The sequence below is a fragment of the Dermochelys coriacea genome, chromosome 2 (assembly GCF_009764565.3).
Source record: "Dermochelys coriacea isolate rDerCor1 chromosome 2, rDerCor1.pri.v4, whole genome shotgun sequence".
Classification (NCBI taxonomy): Eukaryota; Metazoa; Chordata; order Testudines; family Dermochelyidae; genus Dermochelys; species Dermochelys coriacea.
Genome location: NC_050069.1, coordinates 119,981,346 through 120,006,389, shown reverse-complemented (window position 1 = coordinate 120,006,389; position 25,044 = coordinate 119,981,346). Strand labels below are relative to the sequence as shown.

Below are 25,044 nucleotides of genomic sequence, written 5' to 3'. Positions count from 1 at the left end.
ACTGTTTTTGCTGAAATCAAACTTTTTTCTGTGGGTTTTTTTTTTTACGCTATAAACTTAGAAAACGCTATGACTAGATTTTCAAAAGGGGCCTGTGTATCTTCACGAGTCTGGGGAAGAAAAAAAACTAATGTGTGGCTTAAAAATCATGAGACATTAAAAGAACAATACATTTGGGATTCTTTTTATTTTGATATTTTGGGTTTTTGAGACTTCAGGGTTCTTGTTTTCAAGTTTCTCTAATTATGAGAATCTAGAAACTTTCTTAAAAAAATGAAAGGAGAGGTTCTCATATAATTACATGCCTATAAAAGAAAAACAACAAATACCACGAGACCTGTGATACAATGGTAAAAGTTGACAGCACTAGAAGCACCTGCTACTAACACAGACTTCAGCTGGACCTGCAGGGATGCAGCACTTTTGAAAATCTGGCCCAAGAGATCCCCAGTTGGGCACCCAAAATCAAAGGCCACTTTTGAAAAATTTTGGCACAAGCATTAGTGGAGAACTGGCAGGATTCTGACAGTGTTCCACAGAAGTGAAGTCTGTGGAACAGAAGTTAAGTTCCACAGCTTAACAGAAGTGGGAAATCTGTTTAAAATATTTTGATTCTGTTTCTATTTTACTCAGCTGGCCTGATGACAAAAAAGTTTTTGTTAAAAAGATTCAACACTCTCTTCAATTAGGCCAGCAGAAAGATCCAAATTAACACCCCCAGTGAGTTCTCTGCAAAACCAGGAAGACTAGATGTAGCCGTCCTGATATTTCTACATTAAAAAAATCAGAAGTAAAAAACTTTAAAAAGCAGTAACAGCAAACCCCTCCCCCCAGGCCTTTGTGTAGCACAAAAGCAAGAAAGGGACATCTTTAAATCTCTTTTTGCCAAGACACCTTTTATGTCTTTGCCAAGTAGCTGTTGCATTTATTGAGGTCAATCACCTATGCAGAGAGCCTGTTGCAGGACCAGGGCTTAAATTACTTTTGCCTTCTCTATGGTAGCATCATAGATTCCCTGAAGTATCAAATCTGGCAGCTGGAATGTGAGACTTACTATGGGGTAGCTTGGACCATTGGGCCCTCGTTTTATACAGGCAATGGCCTAGGCCAGTGTCTCTTAACCTTTCCAAATTTCTGTACCCCTTTCAGGAGTCTGATTTGTCTTACATACCCCCAAGTTTCACCCCACTTAAAAACTACTTGCTTACAAACTCAGACATAAAAATACAGAAGTGTCACAGCACACCATTCCTGAAAAAGTGCTTACTTTCTCATTTTTACCATATAAATTATAAAATAAATCAACGGGGATATAAATATCGTACTCACATTTCAGTGTATAGTATATAAAGCAGTATGAACAAGTCATTGTCTGTATGAAGGTTTAATTTGTAGTGACTTCTGAGGGCTTTTTATGTAGCCTGTTGTAAAATCAGCAAAATATCCAGCTTTCAGAGTAGCAGCCGTGTTAGTCTGTATTCGCAAAAAGAAAAGGAGGACTTGTGGCACCTTAGAGACTAACAAATTTATTAGAGCATAAGCTTTCGTGAGCTACAGCTCACTTCATCGGATGCTAAGACTTGCTATCCCCAGGGCTACACAAACCCCGGCCTAAGGCACTGCAATGATAAGGAGACTAGCACTGCCGCCGCATGGGGTGAAGGGCACTGCTGGTTGACCCTGGCAGCTCTAGAGGGGCATCGTGCTTCACCTCCGACGAAGGGAGCTGTAGCCCACGAAGGCTTCTGCTCAAATAAATGTGTTAGTCTCTAAGGTGCCACACGCCCTCCTGTCCTTTTTGCTTGGGAGCAGTAAGCAAATCACAAGACCTCTCAGGGCCCTGCAGGGGAAACGCGCTGGCAGCCGCTTCCCCCTGGGACTCTCCTCTCCCGCTGCTACCACTTTTGGACTCCTCGTGGAGCCGGCGGGGCCCGCCGCGGGCTCGGAAGCCGCGGGTGGGTGGGTGGGCGGGCGGGCAGCACCTCCCGCCGAGCGGGGCGTGGTCGGCCAAACGCTCAACTCCTGGTAACTTTTCCGAGCCCGGCCGCGGCGCTGGGGCCGCTCCGCTCCGCCGCCCCCCGGCTCTGGCAGGGCTGGGGCTGGGGCCGGGGCCGTGGCCGGCAGCCCGCCCGCCACTTGATTTCTCCCGGGGGACAGGGGCGCGCCCCCCTCACCCGGACTCCGCCGCAAGGCAAAGGGGATAAGGCGACCCCACCGCCTTAGCCAGAGCAAGCCTCGGCCGGGAGAGGGGGGGTCGGGCGCCCTCCTGCGCCAGCAGCCTCGGCCGCGGTGCCTCCCGGGGAGGAGGGGGGCGACATGCCATGGAAGGCCGGGACTCCGGACCGCTGGGCTTGGAGCAAGTGCTAGCGCCTTTCGGGGGCCGCCAGCAAGAGGGGACGGCGCGGCTGCTCCCGCGGGAGCCCTGGCGAGGCAGCTCCGCCGAGCAAGAGCAAGAGGGGGCGGCGGCTGCGCTGCCGCTGCAGGAGCCTTGGGGCGAGCCGGAGCGGGCCGGAGCCTCTCCCCCGCCGGAGGATGGGGAGCTGCTGCTGGGGCTGCGCCGCCGCGGCGGGCGGTCCCTGTCGCTGCCCGCTAGCCCCAGCCTGGCGGCCGCCCGGCTCTTCCAGCCGCCGGAGGAGGGCAGCGCGGGCTGCTGCACCAAGTGCAAGAAGCGGGTCCAGTTCGCCGACGCGCTGGGGCTGAACCTGGCCAGCGTGAAGCACTTCAGCGCGGCGGAAGAGCCGCAGGTGCCGCCCGCCGTGCTCTCCCGCCTGCGGCGCCTGCCCCTGGAGGAGTTCAGCGCCGCGCTCGGCCTGGGCTGCGGGGGCCGCCCGCCGCCTCCCCTGCAGCTGGTGCCCGACTTCCAGCCCGCCGGGGCGCTGGCGGCGGCCGAGCGGCTGCGGCGGGACCGGGTGTGCCTGGAGCGCCTGGGCCGCCCCGCGGCGGCCCTGGACGTGCGGGGCACCGTGCGGGTGCTGAGCTGCCCGGGCCCCAAGGAAGTGACGGTGCGCTACACCTTCAACGAGTGGCTCTCCTTCCTGGACGCCGCGGCCCTGCCCCTGCCCCTGCCCGGCCCCGAGGGGAGCGACCCCCCCAGCGAGCGCTTCCACTTCAGCCTGTGCACCCCGCCCGGCCTGCAGGAGGGCTCCGCCGTGCACTTCGCCGTCTGCTACCGCAGCCAGCAGGGCGAGTACTGGGACAACAACGGGGGCAGCAACTACACCCTGCGCTGCTGCCGCCCCGCCCCCGGGGGGCTCCCCGCGGCGCCCAGCACAGACCCCGGCCACGGCGACCCCACCGGGCCCCTCTGCTGAGCGCCGCCCGGGCCAGCCGAGAACCACACCAGCCCTACCCCGCCTGGGGCAGCCCCTGCCTTCAGCTTAGCCCGGGAGCAAACCGCTTGGGGGCAAAAGCAGCGCCCTACTCTGAGCCTAGCTTGGGGGCAAACAAGTCGCCAGTCAGCCAGTGCCTCGCAGGGAGCCTGGGGCCGGCCAGCCACCCATTGTGCCGACCTTGCGATGGGTGGGGTGTGGTAACAAGCAGCCGGCTATGACTGTCCTGCCCTTGAACCCAGCAGGTAAACACGCGGTGCCAAGCTTTAGCTGTCAGATACCACTGCAGTGTCCTATCCCCTGTACTCGCACCCTGGAACAACCCTGCACCACTTTCCCGGGGAGCCCTTGCTGCATAGTCCCTGGTTTCTGAGCCTCCCATTGGAATGGCTTGTTTTGGGACCTCCTACCATCAGCCTTAAAGTTGTAGAATAAGCTAGGTCTGACCTGTTGGTTCCAGTATTGTTAGTTCACCATTTTTGTAAAGGAAATGAACTCTCAAGAGCTGCGAGAAATCAGCACAGTTGCCTCACGTAGACTTTTTCTCTTTTAAAGTTGTTTAAAGAGAACTGGAAACAAGATTTTTGTGATTTATTTAAAAAAAAAAATTTCTCTAACTTGATGGTGGTGCCTTATGTGAAGTTTCCTATTTAATACACTGAATTTAAGGAGAGAACTTTAAATCCAGTGTTGTGACTGTGCTATGGTTATGCATTAGGCATTTTTCTTTGGACTGACAGATAATGCACGCACTTTCCCTTTTATGGGTATGTAGGCATTTCTTAGAAACAGGGACAGATGTAGGCAAAAACTGAGTTATTATTATGACTTGCAGAAATCCAGCTCTTTTTTGAGAGGGAGAACTGGGCGAAGGTCAGTCGCCAACCCCCATAGTTCTTAAGTCTTGATTCTACAAACACATGGGTTCTAAAAAGAATTGGATAAGTTCATGGAAAATAGGTCCATCAATGGCCCTTCCACGCTTTGACTGTCCCTAGCCTCTCATTGTTAGAAGCTGGGAGTGGATGATGGGATGGATCACTTGATGATTGCCTATTCAGTTCATTCCCTCCGACGCACTTGGCATTGGCCGCTGTTGAAAGACAGGAGGATACTGGGTTAGATGGACTATTGGTCTGACCCAGTATGGCTGTTCTTATGCTTAACTTTACTCATGTGATTAGTCAATGAGGCTACTCAAGCACTTAAAGTCAAGCACATATGTCTTTGCCAGATCGTGGAGGAATTTAAAGGCTTAAGCTCAGTCAGTACTCTACACACATTCAAACGAGGGGCCTAATTCTTTCACCCCCTTCCAAAAGCAACATAATATGACAGCAGTATTCCACTCTATTTTTAATTTAATGGGGTCCATAATATAATTTTCATTAGTGTGAGCACTTTCTGGTTTACTTGAGTGTCCCATCTTTTCTGTAGTTTTGGAGGCCCTGAATGATGGAAAATATCCTTCTTTCCTTGTAAGATAGTGCACTTTAACATTTGTTCAATAGCTAATGCACTTCCCACCTACCACAGCCTTGTTTTATAAAGTTCATGTGTAACTCTGGCTAATCTTTGTTAAAATAGAGTTGCCTCTCTCTCTCTCTCTCTCTCTCTCTCTCTCACACACACACACACACACACACACACACACACACACACACACACACACACACACACACACACACACACACACACGAGTTGCTTTTTCCTCTTAATGAAAGATCTAGAAATTTTAAATAGTGATGGTTTTTCTAATGGTATGTCTACGCTACCAGTACTGGAGCAGCACAGCTGCAGTTACACCTCTGTAGCACTACAGTGAAGGAAGTAGTTTCTGTTGCTGTAGTAAATCCACCACCCTCGAGAGGCACTAGATAGGTTGACAGAACAATTCTGCTGTCAATCTTGCTGTGCCTACAGAGTTGGTTAGGTTGATCTAACTACATCATACAGATGTGAAAATTGCACTAGTATGATGGATTTTTGTACAATTTGGCATGGGTAAATATTTGTTAGGGATCACTACCTGAGGAATGGTTTTATGAAGTAGAGTCAGGTCTTAGTTTTCCATGGTCCTCACTAATGAGTGAAAATAAATGGTTTCCTTCAGCCCTCTTCATGCTACTTTCATAACCACATTTCTGTAGGTGTGTATTGTACCTTATTTGGTTTAGTAAGAAAGCATGTATTCTAAGTGTCATTTGTCAGGACACATTTGTAAGAGACCCCATTCGCTAACATCTAAGCAGTGTAACAAGATAAGTAGCATGGAAAAGTACAACTTTTTACATTTAGATGACTGATATAAGTTGCTTAAGTGCATGGAGCTGTAATTTATTGAACTAGATGCTCCAAGGCTTGTCTACATTATAGAAAGATAACTTAATGGAATACTCAATTACAACATGATAGTGCCCTCTGAAGGTTAAAACACAGTTTGATTTTTGCAGTGTAGACTGGTCAGACTCTGTTAGTGAATCACACTATAACCTTGGACTTTGCAGGTCTGTAAGCAGCATTCAGGGTGATGGCTAAAACATGGTTTAATCCTGTCTGAGCCACAGGACTAAATCATGGTTCACCTATGTTAGGCACTACAATATCATAACCACCTACCATGACACATTAGATTTTCAGTGTGTATGAGGCCTTTTTAGCATAATGAAAACACCAATTTTCAATGGAATTATTACTTGAACATTTCATTACTCAACTTGACCTATATTATTGTGATACAGTACTTCAAAATGTGTTTGAGGTTGTACACAGTAAGTTGTATAAATATAAACTGAAAGAAAAATCCCAGTAGTAATTCTACAAGTTAAGTATATACTCCCCCCAAATATGCACAGTCCATATATTTTAAAAAGGAAAACAGTGAAATGGTTTACTGTCCCCAATACATTAAATTTTTATAAAAATATGTAGTGTAAACAGGATACTACATGGGAAAATGTGAGCTGATTTAGTTTCTTAAGATGGCAAAGACATAAAACATTAGATTGTTAGTACTTGAAATGTATGCTATTACAGCTGAGGTATGATGTTAAAAGTATTGAGACCAATTCTTCACTGAATTACAGCATAAAATTAAAAATACATTTTTTTAAACTGACTATTAAAGGTCAAATCTAGCCCATGCTGGGGGAGGGAGGGTGGGAGAGAGCAGAGATGGTAGCTGGTATGTCAAAGAATCCTGCTGTCAGGGCAAGATTATTCACAACAGGCCAGAATGTTCTCTGGTATGCAACAAACTCTGGCAAAGTTTTGCAGAGTTGGTCTCCAAAATGGCAGAACTTTCCAGAACACTAACTTAACATCCCATACCTTATACTTATTCAAATAGGAAAAGATAGGTATTCTTCCCTGGTTTTGCTGGCGTCCCAGATACAGATTGGGAACTGTCTCAACTCCCAAGTAAAGCAGTTAGGGTGTTGACTGAGTTATAGATATTAACAAGCATTTTAAAAGTATGAATAAAAATCACTTACCCTCTAAATTAATGATGTTTTAGATCGATGGTATATGTGATGATATGAGCTCACCAGTTGTCCAGTCAGCCATATAGCCTTTCAGGAAAAACAGGGTAGACTGTGTAACTGTTTAAAACAAAAAGCGGAGAACTTTTTTGTCTTCCTCTAAACATCATAAAGGACCAACTCAAGAAAGCTAACTTTTACCTTTGCTGGTCACCTTTAGAGTAAAAATCCCCCCACCCCCCCCGTTCCCCCCAGCCAAGTAGTCTAAAAGTTCAAGACATGAGAAGCACTGTTCTCCATGACTAAAATGCTAAATATTTAATAGTACTTTTAAAATTACAGCTAGCATATCTGTACCTACCTACAATCTTGCTACCACTACTACTTAAAAAAAAAAAAATCCTTCTCCTGCTTTGACAATAGACAAGACACTTTTTTCAATAATAAAGCGAAAATGCATTTTTGAAAGTAAAAATAGGATGGGGACTGTCTCCACTGAGTCACACATGCTCAATTTTCAGCAAGACAGTATGTTGCACAACTTTCAGCTGTAGATTTCAAAGCATTTTTCAAAGATTGCATCAGCATGATTCTCTGCATTCTCACAGATGAGGTAACTGAGGCCTACAGAGATATAGTGACTTGCCAAAGATTGCCCAAGAAGTCAGTGTCAAAAACAGTTAGACTCTGAGTCTGAGTGCTAGAACCTATGCATAATCCACTGGACGTTAGTGCTGCTGGTATATGTAATAAGTTCAGACTGGATAGATATATTTATTAAAAATCAAGTATTTCTAACACCATAAACTCTGGTTTCAGAGTAGCAGCTGTGTTAGTCTGTATTCGCAAAAAGAAAAGGGGGACTTGTGGCACCTTAGAGACTAACAAATTTATTTGAGCATAAGCTTTCATGAGCTACAGCTCACTTCATCGGATGCATTTGGTTGGAAAAAAACCCCCATAAACTCTGACAGTGAGACTAAGCAAAATGGTAATTGGGCTTAAATGTCAATATTGACACACTGTATCACCATAAAATATCTGTTGCAGTATGCGAAGATTTTCTAAAAAACTAATTGAAAACATGAGCTCTTAGAGGTGTAAGAATGTTTGGAAAAACTCCAGTTCAGTGGCTCTACAGTACTGTATGTGCAGATTTCTACGGTCCCTGTGGATTAGACAAGGTTTTCGAGATTAAAGGAAGAAATATAACCAAAGGCTTTTATAGACATTTGTAAAACAACAAATAGTGATCTGGTTTTTTTTTTTTTAAAGGTCAGATTAAATTGCAAGGGCATGAAGGAAACCAAACTAACACACATTAAATTTGGTTTAAGCAATTTGATTTTTGCAGCATATAGGAAACATTTATTATTCTTTATTTGTATATTTAAATACACTCAATAGGAAACTTCTAATAGTTATGCATGATCAAGAGGGTATACATGATTAAGATGAGTTGATAGAAGGGTAGGAATTTCAGAAAGATATTATGAAGTTAAACATAGTTTAGTGCTGTCAAGGTCTGCATGTAACTTACACCTGCTACCTTTAAAGTTATCAATTCTGAAAGGCCTAGGCTTTCAATCTGAACTCTAAAGGCTGGATTCTGCTCCGGTTTATGTCCGTGGGACCTAGAGCTGGACCAGTGTATTGAATGAAGGTAGTGGAGATGATCTGGACCAGAATTCTTAGTTAAAATTTGATTACCTATTTGGTCTATTTGAAAATTGCTTCTCAATGCAGGTCTATGGTAATACGAAATTGTCATGAAAATTCATCTGTCCAAGCACAAAATGTATTTGCCTGCCCTTTAGCACGATATGAAAGACCTTTAATACTTGTCTGTTTTTAAAAAAAAAAAAAAAAAAGCTTGTTCTCAGTGAGCAGAATTTCCAAAGGCTGGTATAAATATTTTATGTACTTTTTTTCAAAAGAAGTCTTGTAAATTCCTCACAGGTCTTCATAGTTCTCTTATTCTGGATGTAGAACAGTAATCATTTGAATGCATAATTTAACCCCCAAATTCTCCCTCATAAAACTGCAGTACTTAGGGGGTTTAAAAATAGCATAGATAAGTAGACTAGGAAGATGCATTTCCTCTAAAATATTAATATTTCATCACCTATGGAATCTACTAGGTATTTCGAAAGCACCTACCACTGTGGTATCTAAGCACTGTACAATTTTGAGAGTTCCAAATCTTTTCTTTAGATTAGTGAAATCCACTTCCTCCTTAAAATGAACATATTCATTTCCCCTTTTTTCCTCAGATTGAATCACTATGGCCCATATTTTCCCCTCCCTTTAATTTTTTTTTTTTATATGTAGAGGAAAAAAGCAACATGTTCTAAGTGGGTGAAAGAATTCTTTTCTTCCACTGGAATGGCCAGTGGGGTAGCTGCCCTAAATTAATGGCTCTCCCAAGATCTATGGAGATTCAGCTGCCTTGCTAGCTGTCTGTTCCAGGCAGCGTGGTTCCTCCCTCCTCTTTTCCTTCCCTGTGGTTGCACAGTAGTGCCCCCTAGGTGGAGCTCACAAGTGCTAATGCTGCTTCCTGTAGCATTAATATGCACTCTAAGAGTGAAATTCTGCACCATTTTAGTCAATGGGCATTTTGCCACTGACTTAAATGAGGCCAGGATTTCACCCTAGATATCTATTGAGTGAGCAGGGGAATTTTCTGAGGTTAGCCATTCCCTCTCAATTCTGTCCTACATACATGTGAAGAAATGGAGGTCCTTGCCAGAAGTTAGTGGAGGTGCTTCTGCAAAGTGTTAGAGGTGTGGGCGTGTGGCGGGAAGCGTGCTGTGGAGATGGTGCTTCTAGCCTTCCACAAAAACATACTCTCCTCTGTGTCTTACATATTAGGAGGCACAAGTAATGCTGTTAATGACATGCATTAGTCTAGAAATAGTTGGTACAGTTTTGCTAGAGCAGTGTCAGTTTAACATCTCTATGTTGATGGCATGTTTAAACAAGAACAGTATATGTGATCAGCAGGTAAAAACGTTTGTATGTAACCTCAGGTCTGCTTCACCTCACTGTGGCCATACCGCTAGTATTTCCAGGCCTTTTAAAATTGATCCTCTAAATGTAGTAAGATTGTCTAATCAGATGTCAACAGGGTTGTAGAATTGCCTGTCCTTTAGACCAGTGCTTCTCAAACTATCTGATGTGGGGGACCAGCAATTTTTTTTCCCAATGTGCGCGCAGACCGGCAGCCGACCACTTTGAGTAGCACTGCTTTAGACAGTATCATGTTAGGGCAGTTCAGAAGTTGTCTTCTGCTCTCTTTCAGAATATTGTTTGCATTTTTCTATTTAAAGCTCTTATTTGACCTTTGATATATGTAAACAGCCAAATTTTGGAGCATGATAACTGAGCCACATCATTTCCAAATCAATGAAGTCAAAGGTTGCTGAGATCAGGGAAAGCTGAAGGTACATGTGTGAAGCAAATGATCTTTCAGTGTAATACTACAAAAATTAGTATCTTACTAGGTAATTTTAAGAATTCTCACAGAATTAATAAGAGTTCTTAACATTTTCCTCTGCTGTAAATCAGAAACAAACATCCCTTTTAGAATAGGGAGACATTAAATTAAATCACTGGGATTCCTTTTACTGACAGTGTTCACTTGTTTACATTGCTCAGACAAAAATCCACTAAACAATTTCATGGATAACTAGTGAAAATAGAATCTCAAAAAAGGGTATTTTTAAATGAGCAGTGTAATTAATACTAGGTTTTCCTTCCATACTCCATCATTTTAAAGAGCCAAGTGAAGTACAGTAGTACATTTTCATTCCATAGTTGATGGGATTACTTTCATACAGTATTTGACAATAGTTTTTATATACAGGGGATATGTTATCTCAACAAATGCAATACTAATCATCATGCATTAACAGAGAATATTAATGGGTCTCTTGTTCCAGTCATGTGTAACAGATTTGCACATGCTACTATCATTAATATTAATAGAAGATACACATACTGTGCATCAGTAGGGAACAGACATTCCTGTTGTCAACACCAGCTCCAAGGAGCATCTTTAAATGCACTAATTGTGTTGCAATTTACAAGTAATCATTGTACTATATTATTTCATTTTCTAACTTTGCACCTTATTAAATAAAGTAATTTTATATCTTTTATATAACTGAAGTTGGTTAGTGCTTAATGATTGAACAGTCTCCTTAGGTAAGCTTAAAAACTAAGCAATGTAGTCATGCTGTATAAGAAGCCCATGGATAACTTCTTGAAGTCTTATGTAACTGATTCCTCAAATGAGAAAATAAAATGAGCCTTCTCAACCTACTTTGTATTACAATTTCTATGCACACAGGCCTCCGCTCTGTTAATGTTGTTTTCAATTGGCATATCATATGTACAATATGCATCCTTAAAACCATAAGTGCCCTATGCAATCTTAGGAAAATCTGACTGGTAATAAGAGACATAGGTTATGTCTATATTGAGGCTGGCCCGTGTCAGCTGACTTGGGCTCACAGGGTTTGGGGTAAGGTGCTGTTTAATTGCGGTGTCAAAGTTTGGGCTGCAGCCAGAGCCCTGGGACCCTCCCACCTCACAGGGTCCTGGAGCCCGGGCTCTAGTAAGCCAGAATGTCTACAGTGCAATTAAAAAGACCCTTAGCACGAGTTTTGTGACCCCCAATTTGGCTGGCCATCTGTGGATTTTAATTGCAGTGTAAACATACACTTGGAAGGGTTGAAGTAACATAAATGTATCTGCACTGTGTGTCGCAGAAGACACTTGTATAATTTTTATTAGCAAATGCAAATTGCTGGACCTGCCATTATTTTCTTCTGTAAAATTTATTTGAAGAAAACAAAAAATTATCTTAATGCTATTAAATGCTTTAGTGGCACGTAAATCTTTTTTCCCCTTGTACTTTTACTATCAATGCTAGTGTTCTAATTAGCTTGGTTAGGTGTATTTTAGGATTTTAAAGTGTTAATGCCTTTTTTAAACTGTAGTCCATGGCATTCTGCCTAGTTTAAAAAAAATCTATTAATGCTATAGCAAAATGATCTATTTGCTGTATTTATGTACCTAACAAATGGAGAAATACTACAGTATCTGCTTTCCATGTGAAAAGCAGTGTTAAGGCAGTTTTGTAGTCTTAAATACAGTAGTGGCACTTTATTTTGCATACTCTTTCCATAGTTAATAGAATGCTATATTATTAAAAGGCAGGTAATTCTACAAATAATTATACAATATTTATAAATGAGTAAGTTTTGGGAATTAGTACTTCTAAATTAATCACTTACATATGTTCATTGCTTAGTTCTGTCATTTCAATTTGATACTCTCTCTCTAGTTTACAAAAGAAATAGAAAGTATGCCCCTTTGCCTCCACAAATGCAGCTTCTTTAAAAGTTACAGGCACTGTCCTAGTTTAAAGTTCTGACTACTTCATGTAAAGGTCTTGCTGTACATTGTGCTGAAGCTTTAAACTGAGTAATTTTTCTGTACATTCTAGTGGGAAACATAAGTAGCGAACTCGGAGCACTGAACCAAATAAAACTTGATTTTAAAAAAAGATTCAATTCTTGTTTAGCACGCTGTCTTAACAGGTGTAATTTACTTTTCAAATTAAAAAAAATTAAGCACTTTAAAGCAGTTCAGGAATTTTCTCTCCTGCAGAGCTCAGGAACATTGCAAGAAAGGGGAATCTTAAGGTGAAGCTACTGAGTTGGTGGCTTAGGAGAATCTCTTAAGAAACCCCACCTCTTGTAATATGCTATTCAATGTGTGCATTGAATGAGGCCCATAGATAATTACAGAAAACTTTAGAAATGTCTGTTTGCTATTGGCTATATTTATTCAGTTTAACAAATAGCTGTTTTTAAAAATTACTTTTTTTTGTGGCATTACTGTAAGTAAGTGAAGATGAACAGAATGCAGTAAGCAACCTCCTTGGGAGTTTCACTGGATCCAGTACTAATGGGCATAAAGACTGAACTGCCTTCAGCCTCTAGAGATAGTCCCTGCAGAGCAGGCATGAGACACTGAGCCAGCATGTAGAAACTTGCACACTCAACAGAAATGAGAAAATATTTGTATGCATTCTGAATTAAATATACCAACCTCACCATCACACTCAATTCTCTAACTTTGCAAGTATCTGTAATAAGGGTAATATACAAATTTTTTGTATAGCAAAATATGCTTTGTTCCTTTATATTGCCAGTTGCAGTTTAGTATATTAAAATAAGGAACAGTGATGAAATTTTATTTTAAAAGTTCTGAAGTCTCAGTAACATGAGGCTAAAATTCTATTACTGAGCTATTCACTGAGAAGTGAGATGAGACTGGTAAGCTTCCAGGAAAGTTTGAGTTGCACATTAACAAAATAAAAATTAGTGAGGTTTGTCTGACATTTTTGAAATTTAAAGAGAATGCTCTTTAAATGAAAACACACAATCTAACCTTTGATATTTGTAAATGCTGAGGTCCAGGATATAACAAAATATCTTTGTTTTACTTAAAGGCCTCCATCAAATTTCACATGGCTTTAATGAATAAATTATTTAACAAGAATTTACCCATACCAAGTCCATACAAATTCAGCTATTTAGTTTATTCACTGTAGGCTGCGTATTTCCATATGAACTGGGCCTCAATGTAAAAAAGTAATTTTAAACAATTGTATCATTGGTTGAAATATTATTGGTATCCTTTATGAGCGAGGTAAGTTAGCAAGATCACTGGGAGAAGAAAATATCCGATTACAAGTATTCGGTTCATGGAATTTTATTGTCAAATAAGGCCAAGAAACAGCCTCATTACACATGAAATACTAGGAAGGGGGATATTAGGAATACATTACACGCTATTGTAGGCTTAGCAATACATTTTAGTGCATGAACCATGAGAAAAGAAATTCTAGACTGTTTTGGTGCCAAAAACTGAGCATCTCAAAAGCTTTATCTTTTACTATACAGATAAGTTTTTCAAACTCAGGCAGGGTGCATACACACTATGTTGGATATGCTATTGATGTGCAGCACTACAGAATGCTGAGGATGGTCCAACAGTGCTAGATGATCAGATTCTTTGTGTTTTCTGGACTCTCAATAACAAGTTTCTGGGTTGAATAGAGTTGACCAATGGTAACCTGAAATAAAACAAAAAATATTTCAGAAAAGACAGGCTTAGAGGGCCAATGGGAAGTAAAGGGAAGTAAAAATGCACAGCTGAGAACAAAAGTGAAAGTGGGCAGTCTGTATTCTTTCTGTAACGTTGTTAGTCAGCATCAACCCAGCCAGCAAAAAATGATAATGATTAAAATAGCCACATACTTAAATTCTCAACTCAGAACTGACAATGTAAGAAAAAAGATATGCATACACATTTGTTAGGTTAATATATATACAATTAATAACTACAGAGCAAGGAAATGCAAAATATATTTAGACAAATAGAAGGGAACATTAAGAATTTTTTTGGGTGGAGACTAATGCACAGAAGTTGTTTGTTTACCTCTTTAGTATTCACAAATTAATTTGCCTTAAAAGCAGTTGAGGGGGATAGGGTCCCCTACACAATTTGTACATCAGTAACATATAATGGGTAGAAATAGCTTCTTGTTCATAACATACTATTCATACCCAAAAAGAAAAGGAGTACTTGTGGCACCTTAGAGACTAACAAATATATTTGAGCATAAGCTTTCGTGAGCTATAGCTCACTTCATCGGATGCATACCCAGGATCTCTGTGCTTTATAGTTAAGAGGAGTAGTGAAACATTACAGACAATGCAAAATTGATTTTCTGGGGGAGAGGGTGGGTAACTTAGTCTATCTGCCATTCACCCATCGCTCTCACAACACCCCTCTTCTGCAACATAGCATCCGTCATCCTCCTCCTCCTCTTTCACCCATCCTTGTTATCATCCCTCTAGTATTCCCACCAGCTCTACCTCCTCCTTCCTGATTGCTCCCTATTCCCAGTGACCCCATCCCCTGATCTCCCTCGCACCCACTCTCAGCTCCTTCTTACTGTTCTCCATAATCTCCCCCTCTCCTCTAGCTTTCCCTTCACAATACAAGCACAGTTTAATTTCTCTCATCTGAAAAAAAACCACCCCTTGACCCCATTTGCTTCTCTAACTACAACCCCATCTCCCTTTCATCTCTAAGCTCACAGAATGTGCTGTTTACAATCACTGCTTGGAGTAGTTCTCCTCTAATTCCATCCTAGACTCTCTCCAATCCATCCTCCACCCGTTGCACTCCACTGAAATCACTTTAGCCAAAGTCACCAATGACCTCTTCCTAGCCAGATCTCAGAACCAGTTCTCCATCCTCATCCTCCTTAACTTATCCGCCACCTCTGACAGAGTCATCCACAGTCGTCATCTTGAAATCTTGTCCTCCCTTGGTTTCTGTGATTTTGTTCTCTCCTAGTTCTCCTTCCTCTCTAATCACACATTCAGTGTGTCCTGGGGAGGACTGTCCCTCCTCCAAGTTTCTGTGTGATTCTGCAGGGCTCTGTCCTGGGTTCCCTTCTCTTCTCCCTCTGCCATCTTATCTCTTGGTAATCTTATCCATAAACACAAATTCATCTATTTTCTATATATTGACAACTCACAGATCTTACTCTCTTGTCCTGTCCAAAATAAAATCTTGGCCTATTCCTCTGACATCTCCATATGGATGTCTAGTAGTCAGCTCAAGCTCCACATGGCTAACACAGCGCTCTTAATTATACCCCCTAGTTCCTCTCTGCTTCCTTCCTCTTCCCTTTAACACAATAGACAACACTACCATCTTGCCTGTCACTCAGGCCTATAACCTGGGTGTCATCTTTGACTAGGACCTCTCTCTGGGTCCTCACTTCCAGATTATGTCTAAAACTTGTTGATTCTGTCCGTGTCACATCTCTAAAATACAGCCTTCCCTATCCAAATGACAAATGCAGCCTTGCCCTGCTCATATCCATTAAGAAAGTTGCTACAATGATCATTTCCCTAGCCTGTCGCTTTGCCTCCTTTGCATCCCTCCACTGACCCCCCCCCCCTTCTCTACTGCATCAAACATAAGCCACTTTCAAGGCCCTTCATGGCCTATCCCCACTCCTACCTCTCATCTCTCATTCACTATTGAGATGTCAACTCTCACCTGTGACTGGCCCACAGTGCCAGCCTCCATCTCCCACATGTTAAATTCTTGAATAAGCAGCTTTGCTTTCTGCCATGCTGTCCCTCATGTTTGGAAGGAGCCCCCCTCCCGCAAAAGATCAGCAAAGCTAACGTTATCCTCCTTCAAACCCTGCGTTGCCATGATGCCTACAAAAAAACTTGACAATGGTTAGGCTATTGGTATACTGAGACCACTGCCTGTCAATATTGTTTGATTGTTTCCTTGTACTCTCCAGTATGTCTGCATCCATATGTTGTCTTGTCTCATTCTTAGACTGTGAACTCTTTGGGGCAGGGTCAGTGTTTGTACAGCACCTAGCACAGTGGGTTCATGGTCCACGAATAGGACTCCTAGCCACTATGGTAATCCAAATAATAATTTTTCTCCCTATTGTCTTATGTGTTAATTACCTTTGAGCTTGCTTTATAAACTCTGCGTAAACTCCCAGTGAATCACTGCTACCTGTGGGGCAGAGGGTAGCAACCAACTGGCATACAGAACAGTTAAGGGGTAGAGGAAGAGGAAGTTTAGATTAAAGAAAGCACCAGAGGACAAGATTCTTTTTAAAAGGAGTTTAAAGTTTGGCTTCTAAATCCATAGTCAGCCAACTAAACAAGTGCCCTGATTTTCATAAGGCAGGACACCCATTAGCTCCCATTGAACTATTAACATAGGAAAAAAACCAAAAAAACTCAGCTTGTGGTTACTGAAGTAGGATGAAAAAGATGGCATAATTTATATAAAATATTTACATCTATCTAGAGGGTATTACTTTGTAATATATCAGATTCTATGTATCATTGACTGCATTACTTGCGACAGTGCCTCAATGCAGCAGCAATCTAGAGAGCAATATAAAAGTCAAAGTTCAATGTTTTAAACCTGTATTAGCTTACTTAAAACAGAAAAAGCTAGCAGCTATTAAGTTATATTTTGCTATCCACTCCCCATACTGTCACAAATGCATCTCTGCATAAATGCTGCCCTTCTAAGAAATGAACAGTCTCCTCTTGATAAATAGCCTGGTCTGAAACTTGTAAGGCACTGGATTTTAGACTGACTATTCACTGAAGGGAAGATTAATATGTCGTTCTTAAAGGAATAGCAGCGTTTCTTGCTAGCAAACGTTCCACGCCCTTAGCATACAGAATTAAGTCAAGAAAAGCCCATGAACAACACTGATAAATAGGGAGTAGATGTGGTATATAGAGTACATGAAAAAAGAAGCCGTATACACAACTTAGGAAAAACCATATTATTGCACAAAAAGAAAAAAATAATATATACCCCCCAACAAAAAGTAATTTATATCAGGAAGACCATGCAACATGTGGGTTATGGGGCAGGCTGCAGAGTAGGAATTATTGCTATATTATAAACCCTGTCATGACATTTAATTAAATGAATATAGTTGAACATTTTAGGCCAAAATGTTCATACCTGAGGGGTCTAAAATTAGGCTCTGAATTCTGAAATTCTGAAATCTATATTTAGGCTCTCAACTAAGTGCCCTGTTTTTTGGCAGCTCCTGCTGATTTACAATGTGCTTATCACCATGAAATTAAATACCTAACAAGCCTTAAAAAAAAAAAAAAAAAAGTTTTGCAACTAACATATCTGACCGGGCAGAAGGCAGCATCCTTTCTACAGGAACTCAGTGTTGTTCATTAGCAGCCATCCTGCACAACAGGCAGTCCAACAAAGTTGGTCCAATGAAAGAGATTATCTCACCCACCTTGTCACCCTGCACAACAGAGGAATTTTAAAGTTCTAGGACAGTATAAAGAATCTGTTTTCTTTCTTACGTCACTTTTGGGGAATGGAGATTTCATCCTGCCATGAAGAAAAGCAAGGGGGATGAATTCCCAGCTGATCTGTGCTGCAGTTTCAGCTTTGGAGGCTTCCTCGGTTGACACAAACGGCCCCTCTAATTTCAGCCTTCCCACCACTTTGCTGAATCAGGTTTTCAAGAGGCAGCATTTCCTGCTATGTCAGTGACTTCTACCAGATGGTTCAATTCAGCTTTGTAAGAGATGTTTGGTTTTAAAGTAGCAGGCTGGGGAGCTTTGTGTTTGTATCACTTGGGGGTGGGGGAAGAGGAAGAGAGGATGGGCAGTTACATCCCTGCCAAATCTACAGTAGATGTTTTTGAGGTTAGTTAAATAAACCGGAGAAGAATTTCTCATTATAGCTTGGTCACAGGTTCAGCCATTACAACTTCTTTTTTAAACTGTCAATGGATCACTCATTTTCTGTTCTGGGTTTGAGATGAAATTTGCAGTCTCTCTGAGCTCACATCTAAAACCTTGCACTGCATTTTAAAAATAAGCTGTGTATGCTGTCATGGATTTAAAGGCTCTTATTATATACAAGGCAAAATTTCCCCCCCCCCCAAAAAAGGTTAATTCCTCTTTTACTTGTGTCTATTTGGACACTAGGCCCTCCTCTTCCCTCATTTTAGAGACTTTGTCAAGATCTTTGGACAACCTGGATGGCAATGTCCCAAGGCTGAAACCTGAACTGCAGCTCTTCCTTTTTTTCAAAGGAAGAGGCGGGGAGGTTGAGTGTCTGACTTCTGAGTCAGGCAAACATCTATGGTTTTGGCCATGTGGAATGTTTCCAGCACTCATTGGCCAGCTGTGGATGTAACTAAACTGGTGAAAACCTCTTATGTAGAGATGAGAAGCTGTGATTTTCATTGGCACCCCAGAAGACTGCCATCGTGGCATGTTGTGGCTTCCTTTGCTTACGTAGAGATTTGTTCTGGTGGCTGGCAGCTCAGGAAAATACCCAATGTATACATGACCTAAGATTCAACATTCCCTCTCTACTCTCTTGGGGAATAAGGAAAGCTAATAAATTAAAAATTTAAAAATTTCACTAAAGACAAGTTAAAAAACTATGTTTCTGCTAAGCAGAGCTCTTCTATCTGCTAGAACCTGGAAGTGAAGTTGTGTGTTCAGGCAGGGTAAGCTTCTTTGCAGGAGAAGAATGTCAAAAAATGTAGTTATTTTCTGTTCACCTGTGGCAAGAGGTTATGTTCTCCACTGTTGGAATGGCTGACTTGGATATATGAAAATCTCCATTAAAGACATACGTGTTGGCTCATTTTCCCAACAAACATACACAGACACACATTTTAGTGTGCACTCAGTCCTAAACACTATGCCAGTGCATCTTCACTAATCTGCCTGCAGTTTGTATGATTTTCTTGTAGTTTCAGAATTTATTTCAGAAAATTTATGTTAAACTTCTAAACCTCAGCTCTTTAACCACTATTATCTTTGAACTTCCAATAAGACGATTAAAGCTTTGTACATACCCTGATCGCATACACTTTAGACAGAACAGACACAAATTCCTTTTACAGTTGCTGAAAAATTAAGATGCTCACACACACCCATATCAGCAGGACTGCAAAAGAGTGTTTAAGCATTTCAGTGTTAATTCATTAATTCCTAAGGTCCCAATAACTTCTTCTACAAAGATATTCTGTTGGCGCTGATTCTAATGAAAATGTTTTACTAGTGTTATATTACCGCACACTCATTCTCACAAAGCATTAAAGAGTTAAATGGCTATTTACTGTGCTCCTTCTTCACCAAGCATGTTTGTAATTTATACACAATGATTCATTTACTCTTTTGGTAAATGGCTGGAAGCCAATGTACAGAGGTCAATGTCACAGTATTTTCATCACAGTTCATTTACCACAAGCGATGTTTGCCTAGAAAATCCTACCATTTGCTCCACAAACCTCCCTTCAGTTTTTTTTTTCTTACCCTTTGTATAACTGGTGGTATAATTTACACTTTAGTCCTCCAAGAAAAGTTATAGAATAAAAAACATTTATGAAAGTATCTGTGGGAATAGAAGACCAAAGTGATGGTAGAGATATACTTCAGGTCTGAATGAATTACTTGATGTTTAAATATTTATAAGTGCCAGTAATGTGCTATGCACTTTATCAATAAGTACGATGACAGCCTCTCTACCCAAACAGAAAAGGAGTACTTGTGGCACCTTAGAGACTAACGAATTTATTTGAGCATAAGCTTTCGTGAGCTACAGCTCACTTCATTGGATACAAGCTGTAGCTCACGAAAGCTTATGCTCAAATAAATTTGTTAGTCTCTAAGGTACCACAAGTACTCCTTTTCTTTTTGCGAATACAGACTAACACGGCTGCTACTCTGAAATCTACCCAAACAGTTTACAATATAGCACTGGGCCACCATTCGATGTGATTACACAGGATTATTTTAGCCTTACCTCCAAATATTTGTAGATAGTTTGTGTGAGGGATATATTATCTTGAAACAGTTTAATCAATGAAAAAAACAAAATCAGTAAGGACGACCACAGTAATTAGAGATGAAGAATATCTATAGCATCAAGTTCTTTCCCTTGCACATGCAAGATATAGTCCCTGATAAAGGATAGCTCAGATAAAAGTCAGTATGAAACCATTCTTGATTTTTCCCTCACACCTGCAGATTTGACAAGTGCTGTAACATAAGTAGTATGGGCTGGAGTAAAATGGGCTTTTATCAATGGGCAAAATTGACAGAAAGAAAAGGAAAGAAAGTTGTTGAATAGTAAGCATTGATTGAATCTGTCCTTTCTATAACTTCCAAACCATTCACAGATCATTTGGGTGTAGCAGAAAAAAAGCAAGAAACTTTCCTACTATTCCTGGTTCACTTGAACACTGAGCTCTCCCTCAATCACAGCTGGCTGCAATGATAAGAGGAGGACCTATTGTGGAATGTTTCACAGCTATAGAAAAGGTTTAGAAGGATAATTTTTTCTCAAGAATAATAGAATCCTAGAAGAAAAGTCTCTTAAAACAGAGTTAAGTATAAAAGCATATTGTCATTGAAAACAACATTAGTAAAATGCTGTTGTTTTTAATACTCTGAAAACTAGAAATTCAGAAAACCTGTTTAAGGTGCCAACAATACCCTTAACTCTACCTGTTGGATCATATTAAAGAAGTTCTGTATTAAAATCACAAATGAGTTTGATTCCCCATAGTTTAAATTCCAGGGTATTACTAATTAAGAGGTCTCCTGGTTTTTAGTACTGTTTCTCTCCCTCTGTGTGTGAAACTTGCAAGCTGCTAATTGTGTTAGTACATTCTAAGACAGAGTCTGTTCTCAAAGCAATTCTTTGTAACACCAACTAGTCACACAGAGAGAGACTCAAAACAATACTCTGTAACAACAGAAACAGCACCCAGAGACTCCCCGCCCTTTTGTTGTATTCATCTCGCTTTGTTAACAATTGTGATTAAAATAGAGATAGAGGATGTATGTGGATGGATGCTTGGTGTGGATAATAACTGAATGATCAGGGAGGTGCCATCCTAAGAATCCAGTGTCCATCGGCTGAAGAAGGCGTCAAGTGGAAATAACCAGAGGACCCCTGGAGGACAGACTGGACTCTACCCAACTGCCTCAAGAATGGGAGGACCAAAGAACAAGATAACATCTGGAAGCATTGAGCCATCAGGAATGTGCCATCTGCTGATTGATTCAGCAAGAGCATGATGAAGCAATTCCCATAGACTGGCATAGGAAGAAATTCCTATAAAAATGGACTCTAGAAAGTGAGATCTTTGGGGTCTGATTCTGCAAACCAACTTCCAGGAGCATCAGATGTGCATCTGACGAGGCCCTGCTCCCTCCTCATGTCCAGGCCACCTGGCCAGTGGCTTGGCATGAGCAACTCTTAGGCTGGTAACTATTATAACAATCTTGCAGAACCTGTGTGTATGTGTGTGTGTATGAATGAATGTGTGAATAAATATGAGATTGAATGGAATGTTATAGCTATAACTAACTGCTTACTATGATTCTTTCTGTATTCACACTAAATGTGGTATTTTGCCTTTTCCCCTTTAATAAGATCCCGCTGGTTTTTATTTTATTGGTATAACATACCCACTCCAAGGAAGAGAATTTTTGTTTAGTGAGACTGTGGACCTGAAAGTCAGATGAGTACGGTTCTAATTCCAATTTTGCCAAAGTCACTTTAAGGTGCAATTCTCTGAAAAGTGACTACTTTAAAAATGGCACCTTACTCAACAGTCCTGTGTATATTCAAAATGTCCATTAAATTTAGTAAGTACAACATTTTTTACTCTCTTAGTTCTGAAGAGCCAACACAGCTGAGAGGGTGAACTGGATTCCATTGTTCATTAGAGTTATAACTGATTGGAACTTAGGAAATAATTGTGCAAAACGTCACAGGTGTCACAGATAATATAACTTGGACTGTAGAATCTATCTTATTGGAAGTGATATAAGAGAAGAAAAAGCCCAGCTTGACTCTCAGATTTGAGACAAAACTGCAGAGCTGGAAATTAAACAACATCTCACTTGTAAACTGAGTGTATTTTTATGGAAACCACTGAGTTTGCTGACAAACACAGAACTGCACAGTGCCATTTTTAGTCACTTTTCAGAGAAGAATCACACCTTTAAGAGCTGTACCTGGAAAACTTAATGGAGTACAAGAAAATACCTTTTCCCCACTGATTAATTTCTTTTATTGCCTATCTCCCTGCCTGCAGCACCATTAATGCCCACAGAGCTCCCCCAGTGCCCTTTATTTTCCATCCCGTGCCCAACTAAATTAATGATAATGCACTCAAAGATATTTTGCTCCTGTTTAAGTCAGTGAGAGAAAGACTCATCATTTTTTGGGTGTTACCAGTGCTGCTATAGAAAGGTAAAGGAAATAAAAAGCTCTGGGGACACAAATAGGACATCCAGACTTAGAGGGAACCATTCGTGGAAAGGATATGAGGATTCAATAAAGAGGGGTAGAGCTAGCTAAGAGCACTAAGAGCATGTGTGTATAGGGTTCATTGGCCCTTTTCAGTTTGGGATTTTGTATCAGGGTTTGCTACTGAGAGGGGTTTACTGGCCACATTACTGATGTGTGGAGAGATCTTCCTGCGAGAAAGCATACAAATTTATGTACTACCAGAGCTCTATGCAGGAGATGGTGTGGGAGAAGAGTCTTTCAATTCTTCTGGGCCCTTTTGGTGAGGCCTTGAAGGCATCACAGCCTTGGGCTGAGTGCCCTTCCCTAACACATGGAAGGCATTTTTCATTTTTCTCTGATGTGAGGATCATAACGATTTAAGAGGAACATTTGGCATTTTCCCAAGCAGATCTGCCAACTTTGAAAGTGACCAGAAACAGACATTGCAAACAATGAACTAAGACTTTTGAGTTTATACTATAACTATTAAACTACCCATGGACTATTTACAACTGAACAATTACATGTAAAATAAACATGAATGTGAAAAGGAAAGGTTGGCTCCATGACTCCGCCAACAGATGGACAGTAAGGAATTAACAGACTGTTAAAGTTAGCACAGTATTTAAATCCCTTGGCTTACAGAATGCTAGGCTTGAAGAACATGTGTTTCATCCCCAACTGGTAACTACTGCTTAAAAAAATTCTGTGGCCACATGACTATGTGTCCAGCACCTACAGCAGGGCTCTGTGGAGCCAATATTTTTGGAGAACACGCTACTGCTAGTAAGGAGCCCCTTTCCCCCAAACTCCCTTATAAGACAATTTTAACAATACAATTTTAAAATAAGAAAAATAAAGCAAAGATTATCAAATAACTTGAAATAACCATTACGTTTCTCTCCCTTTAAAGGTTACTTCTTGTTATTCATATGTGGTTTGAATATAAAGATTTACCGTAGATGGCATGTCTGGAATTTAAAACCAAACCCAACATCAACTCACCCCAAGCAACTAACCATTTCCTTATCGAATAATACAAGTAATCGAATCTGTGACATATGCGTACATTTGCTTAATATCTTACTTGATCAATAAACAAATTGCAGTTAAAAAATAGCTCCCACACATGGTTAGAATGTTTCCTTTCTGTCCACACAGGCAAAAAGGAACTTTATTACAATAGGCACATATTATAATTGTGTTCAAACATGGTTATATCTGAAGCATAGGCAAGTAGAAGGGAGGGCAGACAGGGAAGGGAAATACATGAATTATCAACTCTGGGTCATTTTATTAGTCAAGACTAACATGTAAATGAGGACAGGAGCAGAACAATGTAGAAATATGAACAATGCTATAAGAAAAAACGGTTATCTACCTTTTCGTAACTGTTGTTCTTCGAGATGTATAGCTCATGTCCATTCCATTCTAGGTGCGTGCATGACCATGTGCACAGTTGTTGGAGATTTTTGCCTTGTGATATCTGTCGGGTCGGCTGTAGTGCCCTCTTGAATGCTATGCTCATGCACTGGTATATTAGGCGTCGCTGACCCTATTTCCCCTCAGTTCCTTCTTGCCTGCAACTCTGACAGATGTGTAGGACGATTGGTAATGGAATGGACATGAGCAAAACATCTTGAAGAACAGTTACAAAAAGGTAGGTAACCATTTTTAATTCATCGAGTGCTTGCTCATGTTGATTCCATTCTAGGTGCAAGCAGTATCCTCAGAGGTGGGCTCAGAGTTCGCAGTCTAGCAGCTTGCAGTACTGCTCTACTGAAGCCAGAATCACCCAGCAGACCCGGGATAAGTGCACAATGGGATGTGAACGTATGGATGGATGACCAGGTGGCCACCCTACAGATGTCCTGGATAGCCATTTGGCCTAGGAAAGCTGCTGAGGAAGCTTGCGTGCTGGTTGACTGGGTTGTTACGATCACTGGAGGCAGCACCCTTGCCTCATTGTAACAGCAGCGAATGCAGGCAGTGATCCAAGAATAAATTCTTTGAGGGGACACTGGACAACCTTTCATCCTGTCGGCCACCGTGATGAATAATTGTGCTGACTTGTGGAATGGACTGGTCCTTTCAATGTAGAAGGCTAGTGCCCTTCTGACGTCTAGCGCCTTGTCCGGGTCTGTTGCCTGGCTTGGCATCTGCAGTGCTGGTCGGCCTACTTGCTTTTTGGCCGCCAGGCCCGCTTCAGGCAAAGATGACCCTACTACGGGCCGGGACCCCATGCTGCTCCCAGGAGTCATAGGAAGACCCCTGGCTGGGCT

At 41.4% G+C, this 25,044-nt stretch overlaps 2 protein-coding genes across 11 annotated transcripts in view; one reads left to right on the top strand and one right to left on the bottom strand.

Annotated features, from left to right (window-relative positions):
- Window positions 1-25,044, bottom strand: part of LYRM4 (LYR motif containing 4) — a 209,120-nt gene that overhangs the window by 32,788 nt on the left and 151,288 nt on the right. For 4 of the 10 annotated variants that reach the window (XR_005290919.2, XR_006279029.1, XM_043508370.1 and 1 more), the window contains one exon: window positions 9,903-13,961. Coding sequence is in view for 3 of the 10 variants with exons in the window: in XM_038388641.2 (XP_038244569.1) it covers window positions 13,884-13,961 (78 nt within the window). In the remaining 7 variants the exon portion in view is untranslated. Of the gene's footprint in view, window positions 1-6,020; window positions 6,932-9,902; window positions 13,962-25,044 lie in introns of those variants that run through there. The other 6 variants (XR_006279024.1, XR_006279026.1, XR_006279028.1 and 3 more) reach the window with 4 other exon arrangements.
- Window positions 1,972-4,257, top strand: PPP1R3G (protein phosphatase 1 regulatory subunit 3G). The gene has a single exon (XM_043508369.1). It carries the CDS (start codon window positions 2,322-2,324, stop codon window positions 3,309-3,311), a length of 990 nt encoding a protein of 329 aa, XP_043364304.1. The 5' UTR covers window positions 1,972-2,321; the 3' UTR covers window positions 3,312-4,257.